Source organism: Nilaparvata lugens, chromosome 10, assembly GCF_014356525.2.
Source record: "Nilaparvata lugens isolate BPH chromosome 10, ASM1435652v1, whole genome shotgun sequence".
NCBI classification, from domain to species: Eukaryota; Metazoa; Arthropoda; class Insecta; order Hemiptera; family Delphacidae; genus Nilaparvata; species Nilaparvata lugens.
The window spans coordinates 21,792,059-21,813,806 of NC_052513.1; the positions used below are offsets into that span (position 1 = coordinate 21,792,059).

The 21,748-nt window shown below is 34.1% G+C and overlaps 1 protein-coding gene across 1 annotated transcript in view; it reads right to left on the reverse strand.

Moving 5' to 3' along the window:
- LOC111049339 (syntenin-1) overlaps nt 1-7,937 on the reverse strand; it is a 34,107-nt gene extending 26,170 nt beyond the window's left edge. The window contains exons 1-2 of the mRNA XM_039436558.1: nt 7,624-7,937; nt 346-407 (exon numbers count right to left, since the gene is read on the reverse strand). Of these exons, the coding sequence (XP_039292492.1) occupies nt 346-396 (51 nt within the window). The 5' untranslated portion in view covers nt 397-407; nt 7,624-7,937. The remainder of the gene's footprint in view (nt 1-345; nt 408-7,623) is intronic.
- Nucleotides 7,938-21,748: the final 13,811 nt, after the last annotated feature.

Sequence of the window (21,748 nt, forward strand, 5' to 3'; positions counted from 1 at the left end):
AAGCATTGATAAAAGGCCGAATATTATAAAATTTATAAAGGCACAGCGGCTTAAGTGGTTTGGACATATCTGTAGAATGAACGAGAACAAAATGCCTAAAATAATATTCAAGAAGAAAGAGAGGAAGGCCGAGAATATGGTGGGAAGATGAAGTGAAAGACGATCTCCAAAAAATGAGATATAGAGAATGGAGAAAATTAACAGAGGACCGAGAAGCGTGGAGAGCTGTAGTGGAGGCGGCCAAAGCTCCCAAAGTTCATATTGGGCTGCATGGTTGAAAAAAAAAGGACTGTCAATCTTGACTTACACTAATAAGTTGAATAAACCCTTGATTTACAAGCTTACCTTATGCATCTGATCTACTTTCATATCTTCTAGGGATGGATAAAGAGACATGTTGGAAGTTTCTGAAAAAAAAACAAACAACACATTGAGTACCGTAACATCTGAAATGACAATGAAGTGAAAATCTCTATTTAATAATCTAAAAATTAACTTTTGTCCCTAATAAAAGAAACCAATGAGCACAGTCTGATCTGGACAATGTAAAAAGAAAATCAAGAGATGCTTCAACAGTATTTAAGTACCCTTAAACAATGAAACAACATTTCAACTAGGTAGGTACAATAATATATTCGGGTTAAAGAAATGAGACGGGGCCGCCGAAAACAATGGATGGACAGGTAGAAGTTCTAGAGACCCTTCAGTGGTCACACATTGTTATTGAATTTCGACATTTTCGTGGTCTATTGTTAAGGTTTCCACTCCGAGCAATATATTTGTGGACCAGTGTGGTTACTTGAAGGTACTTTCAGCTGTAAACCAATGGTAGCATACATTGATTGGATAAACACAAACATTACTATCGATGACAAGTACAAATTCAGTCAAACGTACGTGGTGTGTAAAGCCCACATCGAATTTTGGACGTACATTTGTGAGCCGTCCTTATAAATTCTACGAGATTGAATGGGACTTGACAAACACATGATGCACATCATATGTTTGCCAAGTTGTATTCAATCTAATAGAATTCGAAAGGACGCCAAAAAATCGTACGTTCAATAAGTATCGAATTGTATGTAACTCAAGTTAGTCTGTATACAGCTAGTGAGCAAGTTGTGTTTCTTCAAATGAACCATTGGGAGTAATACAATAATTACAGAAAATACAAGTAACAGATGTAAGGTGCAAAGTAATAGATAAGTTAGTGCTACCAGCTAGAATTGCCCTCAAGAAAGCACACGGGGCCACTAATGAGACTAATGAAGCGGAATCAGTGGACAATAAAGTATGCTAGTCGAGAGTTAGAGGATGCACCTTTTTGGAACGATAGCCAAGTGCACAGGTAGCGCGGCCCCGTCTCCTTCTTTTACCCATATATTTAATTCAAGTAAATAGGGAAAACAAAAGCAAAAACTGAGCTAAGAGAAATAAAACGTTTTACGCCCAATTTTTGATATAACTAATTGATTAGAAAATGAATAATTGACTTTATAAAGTGGGTAAGTTAACTAGTTAATTGAGACAACCAAGTAGGTAGTAAATTAGCTTAAAAAGGTATTGTAAAATAGTAGTTCTGTGAACAGTAGACCACGCAGTTTTCTCATCCAAAAGAGTATCTGATGTCACCTGTTCTAGTTGCAGTGGTACCAGTCTTTCTCCAAAATATCTGGCATATGTTTTAGGCTCAACTCACACTACCTCGACTCGAATCGTACGACTCCAGTCTCTCGACCTTACGACTTTTTCGCTCATTGTCACTACTTCAGTTCCATGCTACTCTATTTTCTAACCATACTTTATTAAAAATATAAGATCTAATTCGTCACTAATTCACATAATGTAACAATAATGTTATAATAATTATTATTAATATATTGTCTTATCTAATTCTTATTACTGTCTAATCTAAAATGATAAAACATCATAAAACATAACCTCACTTTCAATAAAAATTAACGCAACTAAAATGAACTCACTTTCAAAAAATGCAACTCAAGTCGAGACTCGACCAACATGTCGAGTCGACGCTCGAGTCAGTCTTACAGTCATGAGGTCGCGGAGACTAGAATCGACTGGTTTGAGTGTCACCATTTGAAAACACATGCTGCGTCGAGAAGAAACTAGAGTCGCAGTCTCTTCTCAACCTCAGTCGCGTAAGTGTGAGTTGAGCCTTGAGCCTCACTCACACTTACGCGACTCAGGTCGAGAAGAGACTCGACTCTAGTTGAGAGCATGTGTTTCCAAATGGTGACACTCAGACCAGTCGATTCTAGTCTCGCGACGTCACCATTTGAAAACACATGCTCTCAACTGGAGTCGAGTCTCTTCTCGACCCGAGTCGCGTAAGTGTGAGTTGAGCCTTACAGTCTATCATAAACTCCCTAAATTTTAGAGATGGTATAGATGATCAACGTTTTCTTTAATCATCTATTACATTCATTTTTTTCAAATGTGAGAATATTGACAATGATGGGCACGCATCATAATACAATGACTGCAAAAAATATTGAAACCATAGACCTTATATAGTGAGGTAGACGTTATAATGGTAGTGTTTCATTAGCAATGGTATTGCTATCCTTGTCTATCATTCAACAAAGCGGATGACAATGTCTTTTAACAATGTAGAATTAATAATTCATTAACAAAATAGTTCATCTTAATTATGAAAATTCATTATGAAATTATTGAAAAATATAATTTCTTGCTTAATAAAATATAATTGATTATTTTAAACGAGAATGAATAATTAATATTACATCAATAAACCTGTATCAGCTACCGTCTATAGAAGGTATTTCAAGACAGAGTATCGGCAACGTTGTTCTCCTATCTTTCTCCACTGTCATTATAACGTGGACCTATTTACTATAGAAATAGACATGGATTCTCCAGACATCTGTGTAATGCATGCAATGAATAATCCATTTGTCAGCTGCTTGATTATGAATAATTCTATAGTCTGATTAATACTATCTTCAGAGTAGAGAAAATACGCCCCTATCTTCGTGGGCGTACACGGAAAATACACTAACTCCAATTTTTCCAAACTTTGATTTTTCATTAGTTTTTAATTTATTCTATAAACTATGAATGTTAAATAATTCATTATCAAACAAACAAAGAATATTTAATAACTTGCAGTATGAAATTATTTTGTGAAAAATCACTATGAGGAAATTATGATTGATGTTAGAATTTAGAAATTGATTTCCTGAAAAATTTACTTTTTTTTAATTTAGTTGCACTGTGCAGCAAAAGTACACCATTAATAATTAATATAATGAATGAAATACTGTATGCAAATGACCTTATTAACAAGGTCAAGTCCGCATTACAGGTGCAACATTGAACAGGAATAAATTTCTTCAAAGTAAGAAAAAATTAATAAAAAAAATGGAGGAAAACAAAAAGTTTTACAATCAAAAATCCGGTTTAGCATTAACAGAAAGACAAAAATCTATTTTCAATAACAAAAACTAAATCACTGATATAAGTGAGGTAGACAGGTAAAAAATCCTATAGTTGAAAAATATATATGCATGTAAAATAGACATCCAAACAACATACCCAGAATCCAGCATCTTTGCTAGACTCTGAATAATTCTGGATTCTGGCTTTGAATAATAGATTGAACTACATCATTACGATATTCAAAGTAGAATATTTTGATAAATTATCAGCATATATGGGTTATATTTGATTTTAAATATTTTGAAAAACGTATTATACAGATTATTCATGGAACTTAGTTATGTCAATGAGATGTATGAACTAATTAGCAATATTCGTTGAAATTTTAATTGTTATATTTTACTCTTCCAAATATTACTTCAATTGTTTTGTCAGAAACACATTACATTTATGCTGGAACTAAGTTAGGACAATTGCTCATCTATACGGAGGTAAAAACGAGAATTGCTAAACAGTAACATGGGAAAGAACTTCCAATCTTTCAGGGCTGATCGAAAGCAGCCATTTTTTCCGGTTCCCTTTTATTTGATGTATTCTATTGCTGTTATTGTAAAAAGCTTTTATAGGAGAAGGTAATAGATTGAAGAGTTTAGGTGACAGAAAATGAACGATTTTTAAATAGAGTGCAGTTTGGCCTAATACCCCGGATAAAACCCTCATCAGCCTGCCTTGTACGATGTCGATGAGGCTCTGTAATAGTATCACTATAATCTATTGACACGCCACCATTTCCACTTATTAAATAGAAAAAAGAGAGCATTTTAAATACATAACCTACAGATGTCTTACTGGGAAGATGCCAAGTTTACAGAAAAGTGGGAATGAACTTTCACGAGGCTCCACTCCGGCAACTAATCTGATAAATGATTTTTGAAACCTGATTATGGGCCGCATAGTTGTGAAGTAAGTACTGCCCCATCAGCTCCAACCCATAGTTGATTCTGGCATGAGCAAAAGAATAATATACCTTTTTTAGTGTGTTGATATTGCAGATACCCTTCAATTGATACATTGTCCTAAGGTAAAAATATAAAGATTTCTTTAGGTTTGAGATGTGGGCCTTCCATGTTAAATTATGGTCAAGGAGGACACCTAAATATTTAACTTTAGTCTCACCACTAACTATTGGGCAATTGGAGCAATCACGGCTGCAGTTGCAGGCATGAAGGCGAAGAGGAACAGCAAAACTCTAAATGCCAGTGAGATTAAATAAGATGTAATTGGTTTTCTAGAAATTCATTGATAGCTTATTGCAGGTGAACCATAGTGACAATTTATTAAGGTCATGCTGAATATCTACCCAAATTTGAGCATGTGTGTTCATGTAGGCCAGAGCAGTATCATCCGCAAAAACAGTTAACTGACCTCTAAATTCACCCTTGGACAAGTTATTGACATAAATGAGGAATAATAAGTGTCCAAGAACAGAGCATTGCGGTACTCCGTGATGGAGAGGTACTCATAGATAATATAGGTGATAGGATAATAGAAGTACTAATATAATGGAGGATAATAAAGGTAATATAAGTATATAGGATAATAGATGTACTCATACTGCTATCTCAGAGTTCTTGAGGAATGGAATTAGCTGGCTGGATTGAAAAATTAAGGTCACGAGTAGCTTTTATGACATGTCAAAAGCTTTTGATACCATTTCACATGTTATTCTGGTACAAAAACTCAGGTTTTATGGGTTTGATGATCTATCTATAAACCTTATAATGTCTTACTTAAGTAATAGATTTCAGACAGTTATTCACAATGGTTCTTTCTCTAATTTTCTAAAAGTTGAATCAGGTGTTCCCCAGGGCTCCACACTTGGTCCCATACTTTTTATTATCTATTTAAATGACCTGCCAGCAGCAATAAGTGGTAGTGATGTATGGGCGTTTGTGTTTGCTGATGATCTAGCAATTCAAGTCAAGTGTGAGAAATTATTTGACAACATGAATATCCTAAATTTTATCAATGCAACTATCGAAGACTGGACAGCTGCAAACCCTCTTTGTCTCAACAACGACAAAACACAGTTGTTAGAATTTGATTCAAGTGGCGATGTGATATTAATCATGTGCAGTTTCTGGGCATCACATTACAAAATAATTTAAAGTGGGAAAAACATGTCAGCTTACTGTGTAGTAAGGTATCTAGAAGTATTTTTATGCTTAGCAGATTAAGGCATATTGTAAGTTTTGATGTGTTGATTCTGTTTATTATGCATACATTCAGTCTCATTTGGCATATGGCATTGTTGCATGGGGGAGAGATTCAAATGTGAAGAAACTTTTTATATACAAAAGAGAACTATTAGAGTAATTTATAATAAGGAAAGTAGAACCCATTGTAGACCATTGTTTGAGAACCTAGTAAGAATCATGATAATTACTGCAATGTATGCTTTTGAATGTCAGATGTACACAAAGAAAAATGTAAACAGTTTTCCAATCAATAGTAATGTTCACAGCCATTTTACTAGACAGGCTTCAGCACTCAGTGTAACTACCACATTATGTTGAATAGTTTTGTTGAGTTTGAAAAAATAATGTACAATAAGTTACCAGTTGAAATAAAAGAGCTTGAGATTTTACAGTTCAAAATTTGTGTGAAAAATATTTCAATTGACTGCTGTCCTTATAGTATAAATGAATTGATGTAATGTATAAATGGTGGATGTAATTTGTATTTTTTATGACCTATGATATTTTGATGTTAAATTTGTTTTAATTGACTGCTAACCTTACAGTTTGAAATACTTGATAATGTCATGTAGATTTATGACCTGTGATATATTGTTAAATTTGTGATTGTATGTTTTTGACGATGTCTTGCATTATTGTTTTTAATGTTCTGACAATAAACGAATCTTGGATATCTAATATATCACTTGTAGCTTTCTTTATATGAACTGTCTGTTTTTTAACCAGCATGAATGTTCTCATCCAGTCCAATGCCACTCCCCTGATGCCCGCCCTCCACAACTTATGAAGTATACTCTGTATAAATTAACTTCAGACTTGGAGGAACATGCGGCGCAGTAAAATCGAGGAAGATCAACTAATTACAGTGATGAATAGAGTGTTAGGTAGAAGCGCAGTTGCCAAAATGTTAATACTGATTCCAGACAGGAAACTCCGTAAGTTTAACATGAGCGATTAAATACTCACGAGAAATTAGAGGAATGCTGGCCGGTTAGAACGGCAACTTCGCAGCCGTTGTATCCCTAACTCTGTATGCATTCTCTGCTGAGCATGTCCCTCCCAAGTCAGAAATTAATTTGTACAGAGCATAATAGACTATGGTTAACAGTGTCAAAAGGATTGCTGACATCAATAAAGATACCCGCTGCCCTGCTACCTTGTCCCCTATTAAGGCCTAAACAGACAGTTTTTAGAAAGTGCTGTAATGCGAACTCTGTATTAAGGTTCTCTCTGAATCCAAACTGTTGCTTCGTAAGGAAGTTATTGGAATCCAGGAAATGCAATAACCTTTTCTTGATTAGCTTTTCAAAGATTTTTAATAAAGTAGGGACAAGAGAGATAGTTATTTTTGGACAGTCGGTCACCTTTTTTAAAAATGGGTTTAACAATAGCTATTTTTAATCCATCTGGAAATTGACCTGAAGTAATAGAATTGTTGAACAGATACAGTACAACATTGGAAAGATTTTCTTTAATATTCTGGCATTAATTATATCAGTCCCTGAGCTTTTATTTATTGACAGATCATTTACAATTTTACCCAGTTCTATTTTATCTATAGGATTTATGAGACTTTTATACATCGACGCGCAGTTGAACAAGGAATAAACCTGCCAAATCTCATAGAATTCTATCAACGCGTTTGGCCGTAAATGCGTTAAGTTATATAAATTATTCATCCAAAGAAAATCAGAGTTGAAACATAGACCTCACTACGTTTGGTCAATAAAATTCTATAGAATACTAGGTTATGTACTGATAATTTTATTCAATTCATGTTAATCCCTAATACATTAATCCAGAATAGATATTATATTTTTTCAAACAAGTAGGCTATTACATCATATTGTATAAAATCTTCTAGAATAGGCTAAATAATAAGCAAAGAGCAAACATTGATACGGATGTCCTACTGTATAAGATGCTCAGGCTATGACCAACTTACATGATTTGTTCAGCAGATAAAATAATGTTAAAATCCAATTGCGATTACAGTAAAATTATTTTCAATAAGCACTTGAAGAACACTTTTCCAACAAAAAGACTTTTTGGATGAATCACCAGAGATGAATACAGAGAAACATAAAGAACAAGTTATCCTGCTGGCGTCAGAAAAGCCAGACGAAAGCACTCTACCTCTGTAAACATTCACTCATCTTCTTCTATCATTCAATTTTGCTATCTACTTTCTTGCTCTTTGCAGTAAAACCGACACAGTGGGTACTGTTCAACATCTGTTTTGTAGCTCAGCTCAGCTGATACACATACAACTCAAGGTCTATAGAAAATATAGAACATTGTTATATTAATAGGTATAGAAGTATAGGAAATTGATACTAGCGCTCTGTACAGAGTAGTGAGAATGATTCAAAACTTGAAGGGAGGGAAATTTGAAACAAGTAGGGGATGCTCACATAATGCGTTTAGGTACAGGATTCTGTTCTTTATTGTTCTAATATATATTTTTTTCATTTGTCTTTCCGATTAAAATGTATATTTTTAAAATGATTTCTACACAATTTCAAGATTTATTTATTTATATACAAAAGCTCACAGAATAAATCCATGAAGAGCCTTATTGACATCAACTAGCTTAGATAGGCCTACATACCGGTAATATTTGATGCAAAATAAGAATAAAAAAAAATAGTAAACACAATTTTTCAATACTAATATGATAAGAAGAGGCGAAATGAGGCCAGTTGAAAAAAAACTAATGATAATACTGTGGTACTTTTCTGTAAGTTGTGTAATTCTGAACGATTAAATTAATAAATAATAGAAAAATGAGGCCAAATGGGAAAAAAACTAATAATAAAATAAAATAAAGTTAATATAGAATAGAGAAAAAATAGGACTTTGGAATAGAAAAAAAATTGCATGGTTGCCTGTAAAGTCAGTATACGGGCGAAAGTTTTACGTGACAATGACTTTGAGTGGTAAAATAATTCATGTGAATATTCATTCGTATAGTAGGAAGAAGGATGAAATAATAGTAACAATTTAAAACATTTATTTATACAAAGAATTATATTGAAAACATTAATTTATACAAAGAATCTCGCACTGAACCACAACATTGTGATTACTACAACATAACCTATTCACTTATGATGATTATGTGATTATGCATTATTGTGATTACTACAACATAACCTATTCACTTATTCACCTAAGCAGGCGCAGTCGCAGGAGATTGCTTGCGGCGCCTGCGCAGGTTGACTGCTCCGTTTCACTCTCTCTCCAGGTGAATGCCTTCGGCTGCTGCGTTGCTCGCCACTGCTCCTTCCAGATGACCCTGAACCAAAACGAACGCTCTCACTCGCTCTCATTGTGAGCGCATAACGTGGGAATGTAACGCAGTTTCTTGAAGTGTCACCCGGCAAACCAATTTATAAGACGTTGTCACGTCAAAAAAGAAATGAGGGAGTTTAGTATAATTATTCATTAATCATGAGTCAGCTATAGAGCGATATGCTAGTTCACAGGATTTCTTAAAGGTTTGGAAACGGTCAGCAAACGGATCAATGCAGTGGCTTATTCTATTGTAATGTTTATGTAAGTTCTGTATATGTAAGAATTGTAATGATGAGTAGTTTTGATGAATGGCATGTGAAACAGAATATTTGGTCTTGGTCTATTAAACGGGACATGAAGTTGCAATATATTTATAAATTCTGGCATGAATACTTGTTTAGGATATTATATAATAGCAAAAGGGAACCGACAGATCTCCTTTCTTCCAATCTTTGAACATTAAATATCAACCTTAAATTGTCTGTTGAAAAAGCTATCGGACAGAATGCATTGAACTTTTTGAAATAAAGATACCTTAAAAATGTATTCTGAATTTTTTCCAAATCAAGAATAGCGCTGCTGTGAAATGGAGCCCAAACTAAAGCAGCATATTCAAGTTTACTCCTCACTGTAGCATAGTACAATTTCAAAACAACATCACATGCTGTAAAAGGCATACAATTTCGAAATAAAAACCTTAGCGACCTATTAGCACCATTCGTAACATATGTGCTATGTGTTCCTTAAAACTCAAGAGTAGGGTCCATTATGACGCCCAAGTCCTTAAGTACGGATAACACAATCGAGGTTTGCATTATTAATATTGTAATTGTAATGAAAAGGATTTTTCCGACGTGTGAATATCATGTATTTTGATATATTTATTTCCAGTCTATTTCTCAAACACCAATCATAAATCGCATTCAGATCCCGCTGCAAGACAGATGAGCAATTCTCCAGACTAGAAATAGGTCTGAAAAGTTTTACATCGTCTGCAAAAAGCAAAATACTAGATTCTTTGATATGGTCAGACAGATCATTTATGAGTAGGAGGAACAACAAGGGACCAACCAAGGTTTGATCCCTGTGGAACCCCAGAAGAATTGGTAAAGTAGAGATCTATGATTATTAAAAACCACATAAGACATCCTATCGGTTAGATAACTCTCAAAAAATGCAATCAAACTATCAGACAGACAAAACCATTTCAATTTTTTCAACAAAATCCACCGAATCAAAGGTTTTTTTGTAATCTAAATAGATAGCATCCATACGACTATGCATGTCTAGCTGCGAAGTGACAGATTGGGTGAACTGCAACAGATTAGTTATAGTTGAGCGCGATGGCATAAAACCATGTTGGAATGAGGAAATTGCGGGTCTTACATGCTTGAAAACTTTGCTATTTAAAATATTTATGTTCTTTTCACCAGTCTTATGAACAGGTGTCACCCTTGCAGCTATCCATTTTTTATTATATTTACTCGATCTCAAGGACAAATTAAAGATAAATATTGTAAAGGTTGAATAAGAATATCTCTACAACTCTTTATAATGTATGCTGGTACACCGTCAGGCCCACAAGATCTAGTTGCTTTAAGTTTATTTATAGCTGAATTTACTTCATTTTCAGAAATATATGAAACTTGTAATTTATGTCAAGATGAGGAAATGCTGTCATATGATTCGCTATCGTTATTATGTTGGATGTTATTAGGGTTGTTGCTATTATTGTAAATAGATGAAAAATAATCAGCAAAAGCCTGCGGTACTTCCCGATCGGTATACCTGCACCCATTCCACTCAAAACACTTTGAGTCCAATCTAGATTCTTTTTTACTCGCAACATAGTTCCAGAAGTGTTTAACATATGTAACATAAGTATTAATGTTATTTTGTATAATTCTATATAATTCTGTTGGGCTATGTTGATTTCACTTTTTATTGCAGCTCTCAATTCCTTGAATTTGTTCAAATAATATCCCGAAAAAGATTTTTTCCATGCACATTTCTTTTTCAATTTAATCATCTGGATAATGTTTCTAGTAAACCAAACCGGATACGTCGATTTAATAAAATTGTAATTTTGGGCACATGCAAAGCGAAAGCATTATTCAATAAATCGTAAAAATAGTCTACAGCGAGATTGACATCGTTGAATTCATAAGTCTATGCCAATCTGAATCCCTAAGTGTAAGATTAAATTCATAGAAGTTTGCTTTTTTAAAAGTGTAATACTCAATACTCAAAGGGGGATGAAAGAGGCTCTTTTTAATCAAAAAACTAATATCTAAGCTTGGGTGATGTGGATCTTCAGCAAGCAGAGGTTTTGTTTCATGGAAAACAATCAGAGGTAGATTACTCAACACTAGATCAAGAGTTTTAGCATTGGCATTTAAATCGCATTATTAAAGGATACTAAAGTTGAATAAACACATGTCTGGCATTTTTACTGAGACTACCAACAAAATTAAAACTTGAACCATTTATTTCATTCAGATTGAATTCACCAAATATTAATAAATCATGTGAAAAAATATTATTATTCATTTCATTCCGATTAAAGTCAACAAATATTAATAAATCATGTGAAAAAATATTACTATCACTTTCAATAAAATCAAAGAAGTCACAGTAATCGAGAAGACTAGATTCAGAGGAGAAATTGACAACATTGATAAAGATTACTTTATCTTGCGTAGATAACTTGACAAGTAAAGATTCATAGCGCGCTGTCGCCCGGGCATGAATGAGTCGGGAATGCCAACTGCTTTTCACTGCACAAAGTACACCCCCACACCACCGCTTCCCAGACACCAATCTATCACGGTCACACCTAATAATACCCAATAACGAGAATCGAACATTCACTATCATGAATCTCATTACTCAACCATGTCTCATACAACGCTACAATATCATAAGTTTCACCTAGTACAGATCTGAACTAATCATTGGTTCTTGTGCGACAACCTCGAACATTTTGATAATTTAATTTTATTAATTTAGAGTTAACATCAGGAGAATTCATTTTTAGTAATGAAAGAATAAACTATAGCAGTACATTGAATTAGAAGGATAAATAGATTTACAACAAAAAAGAAGATAACATTGGTACCGTATAATAGTAGAGTGCAAAGCAGGGATTTATCTGATAACTGTTTTATCTAAGTTAGGTAGTTTTTGGACTCGCAGTCAGCTGTGTTGGCGTCTTATCAACGCCGCTTCCGCTGCCGGCAAGTTTTGCGATATCATTATCAGTTTTGATTAGATGAATGGCCGAGTTTTCGTCTCTTCTTATCTTTATGTTACCCGTTCTATCAACCCATAGAAACTTAAAATTCATCTGATTTTTCACCCTTTTTATTTTAGCAAATAAAATTCTTCTAGCCGGACATAGACTGGTTTATGTAGATAGGAGTATCCATTGGCATGCCTATATGTCTTGTAGACAGAGTCCTCTTTACCCGTCGCCTCTCCAACATCTTTTCCTTAATAGCTCGGCGAACAAAGCGTACGATTATCCCAGGAGATGGCCGGTTATTTTGCTGCTTCAAACGATGACAGGCATCGATCATATCCTCCGTAATTGCAACATCCAGGGCTTTACCAACCTCTTTTACAATGCTGGAGACGTCTTCATTCTGAGTGACAGGAACTCCGTAAATCTCAAGAGTGTTCGACCTCGAATATTGTTCTGCATCATCCAATCTCATTGATAGTTCCAAGACTTTTTTAGACAATGCTAAATTCTCCAATCTGAGAGATTCAATCAACTGGTTTTGTTTATCAATGATAGCTTGCTGTGTAGCCAGTATACAAGAGTTTTCGTCGAGCTTTTCATGACACGAATCAAGCGATTCACCTAAGTCTTGTTCAAGACATTTTACACCACTGTCCATTTTTTCACCTAGTTCGTTAATCAACTTTTTTAAGACGTCTAAGCTACTTACGTCGTTTGTGTCAACACTACGGTACACACAATGTCACCATCGCTGTGGCTACGACTCCTCCGACGCTCACACGCACAGTCAGAACACATCCACGCACGACCAGAGATGAGGAGACCGTTCAGGTCAGCATCACTAAGACCCAAGCACTGTCCGTGGAAATTCTCTTTACATACACTGCACTGGACCTTTTTCGTTTTATCCTTTGAAGACCACACTATTAATTTCGTACATTTAAGGCAATTCATTATGATCAAACACGCTCGTTTTACAAATAGATAAGGGAGCTATCCAAAGTGCGTCCGCTCTCATCAGAGGCTGATACTAAACAGGTAGCTCTCTTATTTAGGAAGTTCAGTTATCCGAATTTATTGAATACTCTTCTTTCCAAGTTAAATAATAAGTAATGAGTTTAATTAAATTTTTATAAATTGAATTATTATTTTAAAAAAATAAATATGTTTTCTACTCACTTCATTAATTTACCAAGGTACCTGTTTTTATTAGAATAAATACCGGTAATATGAAAACATAAAGTACCCTTTATGAATAAATTCATTTAAACTTGAAAATGGCCAAAGACCGAAACTAGTTGTACCGGTAATTGATAATCCAGCTGGCAGCTCTTATGCGATTTGTAAAGATATTCTTATATAATGTACTTCCAATGTTATCCTGTAAAAAACTTAATCTGTATAATAGTTCAAATAATACCGTATGTGTGTAAATTTGAAGTTGACTGATGAAAGCAATAAAAATTTATCGTCGAACTTACAAACAAACATTCCTCAGTGACGAATCTATAAATCTCATAGCCAAACTTTATAGCGACTAATCTATAACTATTATGGACCTAAAATATTAAATATACTATACACCTTACAGGTTGGAGCACATAACCAAAGAATTTATTAGCAATGGATCGTAAAAGTAGCCAACACTTCCAATACTCATCTTAAGAATTATTCTTTTGCTGGTGGTGCCTAAAAAATCTACCTACTTTTTATCGTAATTTTCATGATTATTAGAAGAATTACAGTTTCAAGATACGATACAAACGACACAACGAAAGCATTGAATTGATTTTAGAATCAACATATGCAAAACATTTAATAGCGACAAGACATAATCTCAAAAACATAAAACACAAAAACATATATTGAAATACTACACAGCCTCCAATAAAGCCAGAAACTCAACACACACTAGATCTGGGACAATATACGAAATTTACAAACATCTCAAAAAAGAGAGATCTTCATTTAATTACGTAGCAATTACAAATCAAGCCCAATTTTCTCATACATTTTGGCCACACAGTACAACCCTTAAAAAAGCGCCTCTGCTGATGTCAGGCTGATGAAACTCTTCCTGAAATGCATTTCTCAAATAAAATGTTAGTGTTTTGAACTATTTACATTGAAACACAGTTTCTTAACTATAACGGAGTTATTATTAAGTGTCTCGTCATGAAAAACAATTGTTTTTTGAAAAATACCAAAGACACTGAGTCATTTTTCATATTATGTTGATGTTAGTCATTTTTCATGTTAACATCAACATACTATGAAAAATGACTCAGTGTGTCTTTGGTATTTTTCAAAAATCGTCTTCATACCATTTTATTCTATTCTTGAGAAAATTACTGTTATTCATTGGGAGCCGCATTATCCTCTTCAACCACATGCATCACTTATGAAATTGTCATCTAGTTCAAAATCATCGGAAAATGAATTTTCTATTCCAAGTTTATGGTTCAAACAATATGTTGAAAAAAACTTGAATATAACAAATAAAAATACTATATATTTTTTTAAAAATACACCATTACTAGAGTGGGTGAAATATCACCCAAGTATTCACAGCATAGACTAATCAGCAACAAATCATGAACAATCGTTACACAGTCTTGTAGTTTTTATTATAGTATACACAGCCATGTAGGAGAATACGAGACTAGAGACTCGTACATGAGACTAGAGAGTTGTAGGCAGTATTAACAAACTACAAACATGCCTTTAGGGCATCTAAGTTTCCTAAGCCCTAGATGACATTCAACTCAACCTTCTAATGAAGGGTTTAAACAACACTAGTGGAGAAACTTTGGAAAGTTATCTAGTAGTTTTTACATTATCATTTTGTTATAATGGAACAAAATATTTCAAATTTATTGAGTTTAAGTGAATAAATCAATAAGTACGAATTCTACAGAGTTTAGTGATAGTAATATATTATAATCAGATGATATTAATAAGGTATAGATTTAAACTACAATTTGGAAAATCGTTTGAAAGAATGAATAGTGTCAAAAAATACAACATTATGCAGTGATTGTGAACAAGACGATTCATCATTGAACTTTACAGTCCATCAAAAAATGAGGAATTGCTATACATATTCAGAGCTTATAGAATATTATTTATCACATTCTGTATGTACCAAACTTTCCTGTTGATATTAGTGTAAAATTATATTCTTTACTACTATCATACTCCAAACACTATAATTTCGATAGTAATGCGGTATCATTAGAATAATTATTACAATAATTGTCTCAAAGTATTATTATTCTATCAACATTTTTTTTTGTGAAAATATGGAGATTTTGACATTATAACAAATTGGTATATTGAATTTGTAGAGTATAAATACAGCCGACAAATAGGTTGATCTCACAATCAGATAGCTTGTGCAGTCAAACAATGAAGTATTTGAGTTTGTGCATTTTTGTGGTAGCAGTTACGGCATGTAGTGATTATTGTTACCTTCATTTATATATTTTCTTTTATCAAGCATTAAAAGTATTCTGACCATTTATATTATAATTATATGTCTGGTAACTATATTAATTAATTTTAAAATTTCAACTGGAAGGTCTCTTACTGAACTCGAGAGTTTTAAACTAAATTCTCAACTATAAAATGTGAGTTTATTTGTAACTTACAGTTCCTCAACACATGTAGGCTACTCATAGTTTCAAATATCATTAAAATGATATTCACTCAAATTCGTTTAAACAATTCATTTGGAGTGTTAACAAAGTTTTTCTTCCAATTTCATATTTTTTCATTCCAACATTAATAGGATATTTTTCTTGTTATGAGTACATTTCTGATCACCTCACACATTGTATAATTCTCAATAGATTGATATGCTTTCTTTTTTATAATATACCGTAATTGAGATAACGATTTATTCCTGAAAAAAATTCATTACACAATGTTTGTGATAATTATAATACACAAGTCGAATAAAATCGAGAAAATATTATTGAAAAATAATCTATTATAATGAAGGAAAGAATTGTAATATACACGTACAGAATAGGAAATACAAATGACACATTTTTTTATCTGAGAGGAAAACAACTGCACGAAAGGCAACCAATATACAGAATGTTTCCAAACTACCTACCAATAATCTGTGTACGAAAGATATCTAAATATCATTTTCAAACCATCCGGAAGTCCTTAGTTAATAACACAGATTCCATTTTCTTTTTTCACTATATATTTTTTTCTCTATTATGAGTGAACATAATAGAAATGAGACATTGCACAATCATTTATGAGAACAAGCAGAGCTACAAAAAGAATATGACAGTTTTCAAATTCATAAAACAAAGTGAAGACCAATAAAATTTAGAATAATAAAAAAAGATAGTTAAATTAATTTTAACAGAAATTACAAGAATAACTTTTTTAGTGGATTTAATTACTGTTGCACACTCATTTTATTCTCTAATATATTCACCAGGAAACATCAGGTACACCAATCATGATGCTTGATGGAACAGTCAAACATGCTGCAGCATACAAGCAACAAGGGCCACCAATCACAACTATAAAATGTGAGTTTATTTGTAACTTACAGTTCCTCAACACATGTAGGCTACTCATAGTTTCAAATATCATTAAAATGATATTCACTCAAATTCGTTTAAACAATTCATTTGGAGTGTTAACAAAGTTTTTCTTCCAATTTCATATTTTTTCATTCCAACATTAATAGGATATTTTTCTTGTTATGAGTACATTTCTGATCACCTCACACATTGTATAATTCTCAATAGATTGATATGCTTTCTTTTTTATAATATACCGTAATTGAGATAACGATTTATTCCTGAAAAAAATTCATTACACAATGTTTGTGATAATTATAATACACAAGTCGAATAAAATCGAGAAAATATTATTGAAAAATAATCTATTATAATGAAGGAAAGAATTGTAATATACACGTACAGAATAGGAAATACAAATGACACATTTTTTTATCTGAGAGGAAAACAACTGCACGAAAGGCAACCAATATACAGAATGTTTCCAAACTACCTACCAATAATCTGTGTACGAAAGATATCTAAATATCATTTTCAAACCATCCGGAAGTCCTTAGTTAATAACACAGATTCCATTTTCTTTTTTCACTATATATTTTTTTCTCTATGATGAGTGAACATAATAGAAATGAGACATTGCACAATCATTTATGAGAACAAGCAGAGCTACAAAAAGAATATGACAGTTTTCAAATTCATAAAACAAAGTGAAGACCAATAAAATTTAGAATAATAAAAAAAGATAGTTAAATTAATTTTAACAGAAATTACAAGAATAACTTTTTTAGTGGATTTAATTACTGTTGCACACTCATTTTATTCTCTAATATATTCACCAGGAAACATCAGGTACACCAATCATGATGCTTGATGGAACAGTCAAACATGCTGCAGCATACAAGCAACAAGGGCCACCAATCACAACTATTATGCCATTTGAAGTAATGGATAAGCAACAAGGGTATAGGCAGCAGGGACCACCAATGACAACTATTATGCCAGTTGAAGAACCAGTCAAACGTGCTGCAGCATACAAGCAACGTACACCAATCATGATGCTTGATGGAACAGTCAAACATGCTGCAGCATACAAGCAACAAGGGCCACCAATCACAACTATTATGCCATTTGAAGTAATGGATAAGCAACAAGGGTATAGGCAGCAGGGACCACCAATGACAACTATTATGCCAGTTGAAGAACCAGTCAAACGTGCTGCAGCATACAAGCAACAAGGGCCACCAATCACAACTATTATGCCAGTTGAAGAACCAGTCAAACGTGCTGCAGCATACAAGCAACAAGGGCCACCAATGACAACTATTATGCCAGTTGAAGAACCAGTCAAACGTGCTGCAGCATACAAGCAACAAGGGCCACTGTAATAAATAGAGACCATTGAAGAGCTAGAATAATGGCTTTTATTGACTAAAATACACTGAGATAAAATAACAAACTTTCTGATGATATAGAATAATTCAAACAACTGATTCATGACATATGATTATCATATCATTCTCCCCTCCCAGTAGTGGAACCTACCGGGGCCAATCTACGAATGTTGACAGAAACTTCTCTTCCATCAGAAAGTCTTACTTGAGCGACATGAGGGTTCAAATGAATAATTTCTACCTTTTCAACTTCAGGATCATGCTTACTGCGTCTTACAAAGGTCTTCATCCATGCCTCTTTGGCGTTGATCAGCCAGGATGGCAAGTTTGTCATAGACGTGGGATTACGAGGATGAATGAACATTCGCTCGTGAGGTGTGCAATTGATGGTCGTGCAGAGAAGCGAGCGAATGCTGCTTAGTGATTCTAAGAGTACCTTTTCCCAGTGAGAAGTATCCATGTTCCTGGACCGTAGGGCTAAACGGATTGTCTTCCAAATTATTCCATTGTAGCGTTCCACCTGTCCATTACCTTGAGGGTTGTAAGGTGTTGTGGAACTGGTAGCTACACCCTTGGACATTAAGTAATCTTTGACATCTTTTGATAGAAAACTGGTCCCTCTATCAGTGTGTATGTATGAAGGATAGCCGTATGTGGTGAATAAGTCATTGAGATTTTGAATTACTGTTTCTGATAATCGTATGTCATGAATCAGTTGTTTGAATTATTCTTAATCATCAGAAAGTTTGTTATTTTATCTCAGTTTATTTTAGTCAATAAAAGCCATTATTCTAGCTCTTCAATGGTCTCTATTTATTACTATTTTATTGACTAAAGTAAGTACCGGTAATCAAAATGCCAAAGAGAAAAACCCGGGATCGAAATAATGTTGAATCTCCATCACGGAATCAGGATAAGCCTACCGAATTATCTCGAAATGAACCTGTTGATACATCATTCAACTCGGAATCAATTGGGAAAATTCTCAAACCAAAATGTCTAAGTGTGGATCCAGATTCTCCTAGTACACCAATGGAATGGAGACACTGGAAAAGAATGCTGGATGCCTACTTGAAAGGAAACTATTACACTGAAGATACGAAATTGGATATCTTAGTTACCTTGCTGTCAGCTGAAAATTACAAATTGATAATAGATTGTACTACATTCGAGGAAAGTATCTCCATCCTTGAAGGCATATTTATCAAGAAGAAAAGCGAAATCTTTACAAGGTACCTTCTCTCTACAAGAAAACAAAAACAAGGTGAGTCCATCGATAATTTTTTCCTAAAACTGAAAGAACTCAGCCTAGAATGTAACTTTACAGCGATCTCTGCTACAGAGAATCGAGAAGAGCACATAAAAGAAGCATTGATTGCAGGTTTATATTCATCCGAAATTCGCCAATGAATTTTAGAAAGCCCAGATATGTCTTTGCATGAAACTCTTAATAAAGCAAAAGCTTTTGAGTCTGCAAAAGATCAATCACAATGCTACAATAAATCTAATACTCCATTTGAGCTTAATGCTTGCAAAGATACAGAAAAAACATCAAACTTTCTGATGATATAGAATAATTCAAACAACTGATTCATGACATATGATTATCATATCATTCTCCCCTCCCAGTAGTGGAACCTACCGGGGCCAATCTACGAATGTTGACAGAAACTTCTCTTCCATCAGAAAGTCTTACTTGAGCGACATGAGGGTTCAAATGAATAATTTCTACCTTTTCAACTTCAGGATCATGCTTACTGCGTCTTACAAAGGTCTTCATCCATGCCTCTTTGGCGTTGATCAGCCAGGATGGCAAGTTTGTCATAGACGTGGGATTACGAGGATGAATGAACATTCGCTCGTGAGGTGTGCAATTGATGGTCGTGCAGAGAAGCGAGCGAATGCTGCTTAGTGATTCTAAGAGTACCTTTTCCCAGTGAGAAGTATCCATGTTCCTGGACCGTAGGGCTAAACGGATTGTCTTCCAAATTATTCCATTGTAGCGTTCCACCTGTCCATTACCTTGAGGGTTGTAAGGTGTTGTGGAACTGGTAGCTACACCCTTGGACATTAAGTAATCTTTGACATCTTTTGATAGAAAACTGGTCCCTCTATCAGTGTGTATGTATGAAGGATAGCCGTATGTGGTGAATAAGTCATTGAGATTTTGAATTACTGTTTCTGATAATCGTATGTCATGAATCAGTTGTTTGAATTATTCTTAATCATCAGAAAGTTTGTTATTTTATCTCAGTTTATTTTAGTCAATAAAAGCCATTATTCTAGCTCTTCAATGGTCTCTATTTATTACTATTTTATTGACTAAAGTAAGTACCGGTAATCAAAATGCCAAAGAGAAAAACCCGGGATCGAAATAATGTTGAATCTCCATCACGGAATCAGGATAAGCCTACCGAATTATCTCGAAATGAACCTGTTGATACATCATTCAACTCGGAATCAATTGGGAAAATTCTCAAACCAAAATGTCTAAGTGTGGATCCAGATTCTCCTAGTACACCAATGGAATGGAGACACTGGAAAAGAATGCTGGATGCCTACTTGAAAGGAAACTATTACACTGAAGATACGAAATTGGATATCTTAGTTACCTTGCTGTCAGCTGAAAATTACAAATTGATAATAGATTGTACTACATTCGAGGAAAGTATCTCCATCCTTGAAGGCATATTTATCAAGAAGAAAAGCGAAATCTTTACAAGGTACCTTCTCTCTACAAGAAAACAAAAACAAGGTGAGTCCATCGATAATTTTTTCCTAAAACTGAAAGAACTCAGCCTAGAATGTAACTTTACAGCGATCTCTGCTACAGAGAATCGAGAAGAGCACATAAAAGAAGCATTGATTGCAGGTTTATATTCATCCGAAATTCGCCAATGAATTTTAGAAAGCCCAGATATGTCTTTGCATGAAACTCTTAATAAAGCAAAAGCTTTTGAGTCTGCAAAAGATCAATCACAATGCTACAATAAATCTAATACTCCATTTGAGCTTAATGCTTGCAAAGATACAGAAAAAACATCAAATCTAATTCCTAATAAAAAAAACACTTCAGACTCCTTATCAGCTGTTAGTATTAGTGGACAAGCTTTTTTTGTGGCAACAAAAAACATTCTCGACTATTTTGCCCAGCTAAAAACGAATTCTGCAAGAAGTGTGGAAAGAAGGGACACTTTGCTCGGGTATGTAACTCAAAATCTTCCGTATTAGAAAAAAAAGAGAGTTTAAATGAATAATTTCTACCTTTTCAACTTCAGGATCATGCTTACTGCGTCTTACAAAGGTCTTCATCCATGCCTCTTTGGCGTTGATCAGCCAGGATGGCAAGTTTGTCATAGACGTGGGATTACGAGGATGAATGAACATTCGCTCGTGAGGTGTGCAATTGATGGTCGTGCAGAGAAGCGAGCGAATGCTGCTTAGTGATTCTAAGAGTACCTTTTCCCAGTGAGAAGTATCCATGTTCCTGGACCGTAGGGCTAAACGGATTGTCTTCCAAATTATTCCATTGTAGCGTTCCACCTGTCCATTACCTTGAGGGTTGTAAGGTGTTGTGGAACTGGTAGC